At 57.0% G+C, this 6,162-nt stretch overlaps 1 protein-coding gene across 1 annotated transcript; it reads right to left on the bottom strand.

Annotated features, from left to right (window-relative positions):
* Positions 1–3,303: 3,303 nt before the first annotated feature.
* On the bottom strand, positions 3,304–6,045 carry LOC124697820. The gene is made up of 4 exons (XM_047230357.1): positions 5,795–6,045; positions 5,199–5,688; positions 4,940–5,090; positions 3,304–3,527 (listed from the first exon to the last, which is right to left on the bottom strand). The coding sequence occupies exons 1-4, from the start codon at positions 6,043–6,045 to the stop codon at positions 3,304–3,306; spliced, it is 1,116 nt and encodes a 371-aa protein (XP_047086313.1).
* Between the last annotated feature and the right edge of the window lie 117 nt (positions 6,046–6,162).

Genomic DNA, 6,162 nt, shown 5'->3' with positions numbered 1-6,162 from the left:
CGCGTCCCGTACGTCGCCCGTGCAGGAGTACTGGCCTCCGCACTCCAAGGTCATGGGGGAGAAGATGCTCGTCGAGGACCCGGGCTGGAGGTGCGCGCGTCGACGCCAAGCTCGTGCACATGGTTGAGCGCCGAGAGTACTGCCTCGTCGAGCGGTTGTGGCGCCAGGGAACCGACGAGAGCGAGCGCCTGCGCGACGGCGACGACTGCCTGCTCCGCCTGACCACGTTCCGCGTCGGTGTCGGGCACTACGGCCTCAGGATCACGGACCGCCGCACTGGCTCTTTCAAAGTGTGCATATATCGCATGGGCTTTCAGGTACGGGCGTACTGGATGTAAGGGCATCTCCAACGCGGGGACGCAAAACGCAAAACGGACAGCCCGCGCGTCCGTTTGGGTAAAAACATGACCCAACGCGCGGACCCAAATGCAAAACGGACAGCCCGCGCGGTCCGCCACGACCCAAAGCCGGACCAAATTTGGGAGCAATTTGGGGCGAGCCGGACGCGTGCGGACGTCTCTGGTCGTCCGCGCGTGTCCTCCCAAACCCCACATGGCAGCCATACTAGTTAATCCATCCAAACTCACACAGCCTTCTCTCTCCTCTGTTCTTCTCTTTCTTTTTCTGCCATAGATATGGCATCGCTCCCCACCGGAATAGGCTCGCCGGCCAACCGCCGCCGTCGAGCTCGCGTGGAGGATCCCGTTGCTAAGCATGGCCCGTTTTTTTTCGTCCCTGCCGGAGGTCGCCACGGTCGAAACGGTGATGAGCGGCGCCGCCGTGCTGTGGAGCTCCGCCGCGCCGCGCCGCGCGAGGAAGCTCCGCCCGCTGCAGGGGCCAGGCCGCGCCGAGGAGGCCGCCCAGCTGCAGCTGCCGGCCTCGCCATGCCCGCGCCGCCCCTCCAGCCACGCCGTCCTGGCCGCGCCTCTGCGGCCTCGCGGGCGCGCGCCGCGCCTCGCCATGGCCGCGGCTGGCCTCGCCACGCCCGCCCTGGCCGCGCCTCGCCATGGCCGCGCTGGCCTCGCCACCATGGCCGCGCTGGCCTCGCCACGCCCGCCACGGCCGCGCCGTCGCCGGCCTCGGCACGCCCGCGCCGTCGCCGGCCCGGGCGCCACCATGTAGAGCGACTCCGAGTCCCGGGAGCCGACGAAGTGCTCGAAGCAGCCGCGCATGTGCGCCACCTCGTCGTCCGGCGACGAGCCCTCCGCTGGCGGGAGCACGCCGGCGCCCATGGACACCGCCCGCAGCGTCTCCATCACCGTGAGGTCGTCGCCCGTCGCCTCCCGCCGCACCGCGTACCCGGTCTTCTTCCCGTTGCAGAACATGGTCCACGCCGCATCGTCCAGCAACGGCGCCGGGCGCCTCGGCGGCCGGCCCACCGAGCCCTCGCTGGCGCCTGGTCCGGACGACGCGCGGCGCTCCGTCTCCAGCACGATGCGCGCGCCCGCGGGGTTGCTGAGCTCGCGGAGCAGCGCGTGCGTCTGGAGCGCCAGCTCCACCACCAGGCTCGGCAGGCACCGGGGGCACGGGCGCCGGCCACGGCCGCGCAGGCGCTGGCGAGCTTCGCCTCGGCCAAGACCGGCGACCGCGCAGGCGCTGGTGAGCTCCGCCTCGGCCAAGACCGCCGCCCCGCTGGAGCACAGGCTCGGCTCCTCCGCCCAACGTCGCGCCCGCGTCGCTGCAGGGCCGGCCACCGCGCCGCTCGCCAAGAAGCCGCCGCCCCTGGTCGTCGTGCCCATGGAGATGTGCTCCCGCGCGAGGCGCTCGTCCTGGCCGAGCTCGCCGTGCAGCGCGTGCCGCGCGAGGCGCTCGTCCTGGCCGAGCTCGCCGTGCAGCGCGTGCGTGCTGGGGTCGAGGTCGCCGTGCTCGCCTCTGCCTGCCCCGCGGCTGTACTACTCTTCTTCTTCTATCGGTAGCTAGGACGGCGCAGGCACGACACTTGGATGTGTCTGTCCGCAGGAACAATATTTTTGGGTCTCCAGAGCGTTGAGGAACGATACTGGAGGTGGCTGTCCGCAGGACGTCCGCACGTCTCCGGGGTGTCCGGCTGGCTACCCAAACGGATAAAATAGACGTCCGTTTGGGTCACACGGTTGGAGATGCCCTAAGTAACTCATGGTTGATTCTCAGAAGCAAGGTGCGTTCTGACTTCTCAAACGTTCGCTAGGAATCTGATATTACTTGTTTCAGTTCAGTCTCTTTTGACCTATGGATGTCATCATTGGCAATGGTTATTGCTCTAGCGCGTAGGTCCTTTGCAGGCTTAGCACGGTGGCTTCTCGTGTGACTACTACAAGAAGCTCTACTACGACAAATTTTGTCCGGCTCCGGTGATGCAGGGGCAAGGACGGTGGTGTGCCTTCAACTTGCGCTAGTGTTTGTAGTCGCCGCTAGGTGGTCCAAATACTTTTTTATAATTTTTATAATTTTTTAGTATTTTTATACTACTGTTGATAATTATTAATAAATCGGCAGAATTTTTGCAAACAAAAGCAAGTACAAAGATGAGGAGTAGAAGTTTGCGTGACACACGTTGAGCATCTCTAGCCGAACTCTTAAAAACGGTTAGAGAAGCAAAATTTCTAATTTTGTCATCTATGCCGCACCTAGCTGAACTTTTATTGGCGTTAGCGGAGTAAATATTTGAGCAAAATTTTCCTTCCATTTTCTCCCACCACTCCGCCCGAGACTCCCTCCTAGAATCATCGCTGGCAGCACCGTTTGCCTCTCCACCAGCCGGGATGGAACCGCAAGACGCGTTTGCAACTCCACCCGAGTTCCCTCTCGGATTGACGCCGCCAGAATTGACCCATGCGCCGCAGTCTTTGCTACGGAAGCTGACGGGGAACACAAACGTGGTGTGGGTGGTGCGGGCGTCGGCCAAAGCCGATGGCAAGGATGGAAAGGCGTCTTCAACGTCGGTGAAGGAGGCTCTCCTATCCCTATTGTAGTTCCTCAGCGGCCCGTGGTTGCAGAAGCCGACGGAGGCCAAGAAGGCTCTCACTAAGGCGGGCGGCAACAAGAAGAAGAGGAAGGCTCCGGGATCGACACCGACGGCTCCGCCGAGGCCTACAACTTGCAAGGCAACTACCTCGCGTCCGGTAGCTCGCAAGATGGTTGCCATAGATCACATCCGAGCCGTTGATCGGAAGGTGATCGATGAAATGCCAAAAGCAAGGTAAAACACAATTTGTGGGCATGTCGGCCATCGCAGATCGATGCATAACGGTTAAACTAGTTCTTTGTGATGATTGCAGTGAGACTGAGATCAGCGTCGCAAAGTTCATGTCCCAATTAGATTCCTCACATCTGCAAGGAATCGGTGATGTCCACTACACCTTTGGGGATGAATTGTAAGAGGCTAACGAGGAGGAGGCCGAAGAAGATGATGACCAAGAGGTTTAGATGGATGTCGAAGTGGAGGTGGACGAGATTGATGATCCTATGGTACAGCAAATATGACAAGGCCGCAAGGTGGTCTGAGCTCAATGTGTAGGAGGATGAGAAGTGGCGGTCCAAGTTGTCGGCTGAAGGAAGAACGAAGGATTGCACTAGAAGAGCAAATATTGGCAAATGAGAAGAAGATGGAAGATCAAAGGCTTGCACTTGAGTTCGACGAGGCTGAGCGCTCTATCATGTTCATGAACCCAAACTCCATGGATGCAACGGCTAGGTTACATTGGGAGCTCTCTTATGCCAAGATCATGGCCCAATCAGTGGCTTCTCGCTGTGGTAACGGCGGTGGTGATGGTAGCCGAGGTGGTGATGATGGTGGCGAGCAAGTAATAGTTTGAGGTGGTGATGGTTGCTATTTGGTAACGGTGGTGATGGTTGCAATGTTGTGTTTTTTTTGTCAAACTTGATAGATGTGGCGCCTTTTGATAATCTATATACATGTTTGAGATTAATGTGTTCGAGATTTGGAACTAATTGTAATGTATTGTTAAGTAGTTGCTGGTTGTTGAATTTGAATGATTGATCTTATGCCATGCAATAGTTTCATATATATGTGGTAAATGTTTGAAAATCGCACAGAAGGGGTGTTAAATATAGAAGCTCCGCTATTTTCGTTGACCATTTAACTCCACAAAATTATAAAAGTCTAGAATACTCGGCGACATATAGAGTAAAATTTTAGGCTTTCGTCTAGAGTTGCATGTTTTTTTACCATCAATACCACATAAGTTCCTAATAATAACAAATAGTAAATGGTAGAGATACACGAGCTATCTTCAATGATTACAAAATAAAGTCTAAAAGATACTAGCAAATCTTCGAGATCTTGAAATTCTTTTTATTCCAATACACAATCTTGTACTTTTCTAAAGACAGCCAAAGATAGATAACAAACCATAGACCTGTAAATTACCAACGAAGGTTCTCCCATAATTTTAATTTGAGCCGCAATGCCAAGGCCACGTTCAAATGCGCAACCATTAAAGTAGTCAATCAATATCGGCAAGAGTACCAACACCAGAATGTCAAAGAATAACAACCGATCAGCCTTATGTACATCGATAGAGAGCCGATAGAACGAACCACCATTGTCGAGGACCGAGCAACCGGGACAAAAATTGCGAGGATAATCCTTCTCGCATCAACCATTAGAAAAGATAAAATACCGAACTGACGAAGCAAGATCTTAACACCCATACCTAGATAATTGTAATCTTTCAACATCACCATTGTTGCCAGGAAAGAGATCTCGTCGTCGAACGAAAGACCGAAGATCACTTATTCCAGATAATACCATCTCTATTAAGGAGAATTCAACAAGAAAACGGCTACCAAAACACTAATATAGACTACTAAAATAATTTATTAAAAACTCCACGCATAGATCGATAAACCGTTTTAGTCCATGTTGTACAAGGTCAGGGTTACACGTGTGAAGTGTGAGATGAATGGTGGCTCTGCGCTTCTACAGCTTAGAGCTTACATCGAAGCCCAAAATTCCGAAGCAACTTGCTCAGGTATCTCTTCGGCCGCGACTCCCGGCTTGCTCCGGCGTGCCCGTCTTCGGCGAAAATTGCTCGGAGGCGACCCAGATGCGGGCTCCTCCCCTCGTACACCGCCGCCTCAGGATTTTCCTGAACCGCCGTGAAGGAAACAGATCAAGATGAGTAGATGACACATCAGCTACGAAGCACAGGAAACATACAGATCGCGACGGATGGATCGATGCAGCTAGCGCGTACCAGCGTGTAGCGCCTCCAGTCGTCTTCCTCGGCGACGACGACACGGCGGCGCGGGTCGTAGCCGAACCGCGGGTGGCTCTTGATGCGGCCCACGGCCTCTAGCTCGCGCCGGAACTCGCCCACCCGCCGCTGCAGCTCCTCCACGGGGAACGCGGACCCCGTGGCAGAGTTCAGCTCCGCGCGGATGGCCGACCAGTCCTCCCCGGTCAGGTCGCCCACGCTCTTCCTACACTCGCCGCCGTGCCCCGCGGTGCGGCGCTGCAGCAGGTCGAGCAGCTTGGCGTCGTGCTTCCTCGTCCACGTGTCCACGTGCAGCCTCGAGAGGATCTTCCGGAGCGCGCGCCGCGAGACCGGCTTCCTGGGCTTGGCCTTGTCGAGCACCTCGCCACCGTCGTGGCCATGGCCATGATGCACCTGCACCTGCTGCTGATGCAGTTCATGCTTCACGGCCATGGATCCTGCCGGCACCTGCAACCTTTGCATCTCTTCCCTGCCGCGCAGGCAGAGCACATGGACCGATCGTGTCAGCTGAACTTGTCATGCGACTCTGCTTGCCGGAATTGGAAGTTATTCTTGACAGAGCAACGCGCACGTACTGACACGGGGTGGTGTCGGCGGCGCGAAGGCGAAGGCCGAGGAAGAGGACAGAGCCGTGCTGGACGCCGTAGCCGGTGAGCGTGCGGTTGTCGTCGTCGAGGTGGCAGCCGGCGAAGAAGAGCCGCTGCATGGCCACCGGGACGCGCTCCAGGGCCATGACCATGCCCTTGGCCTGCGCCACCGTCGTCGTCGCGCCGTCCACGTCCAGCGCCACCCGGTCCCCGCGCAGCGTCCGCACCATGATCCTCATTGCGCCTGATCGCACTCGGTTCACCGCGGCTCGATGGATCCGATTCTCATGTGAGGCTAAGTAGCAATGCAGCGCGTGCACGAACCATTGGATATGGGAGACAGAGAGAAAGATGAT

This window comes from Lolium rigidum, chromosome 3, assembly GCF_022539505.1.
Source record: "Lolium rigidum isolate FL_2022 chromosome 3, APGP_CSIRO_Lrig_0.1, whole genome shotgun sequence".
Taxonomy (NCBI): Eukaryota; Viridiplantae; Streptophyta; class Magnoliopsida; order Poales; family Poaceae; genus Lolium; species Lolium rigidum.
Note: the sequence above shows the minus strand (reverse complement) of the source record. Positions and strands in the feature narration are given on the sequence as shown.

Excerpts from the sequence above, each read along its gene's own strand:
- LOC124697820 (XM_047230357.1), bottom strand. The coding sequence starts at position 6,045 with ATGAGGATCATGGTGCGGACGCTGCGCGGGGACCGGGTGGCGCTGGAC. Across the intron at positions 5,689-5,794 it reads GCCGACACCACCCCGTGTCA|GGAAGAGATGCAAAGGTTGC; the intron begins GTACGTGCGCGT and ends CCTGCGCGGCAG. Across the intron at positions 3,528-4,939 it reads TCGGAATTTTGGGCTTCGAT|CCGACAACTTGGACCGCCAC; the intron begins GTAAGCTCTAAG and ends TTCTTCCTTCAG.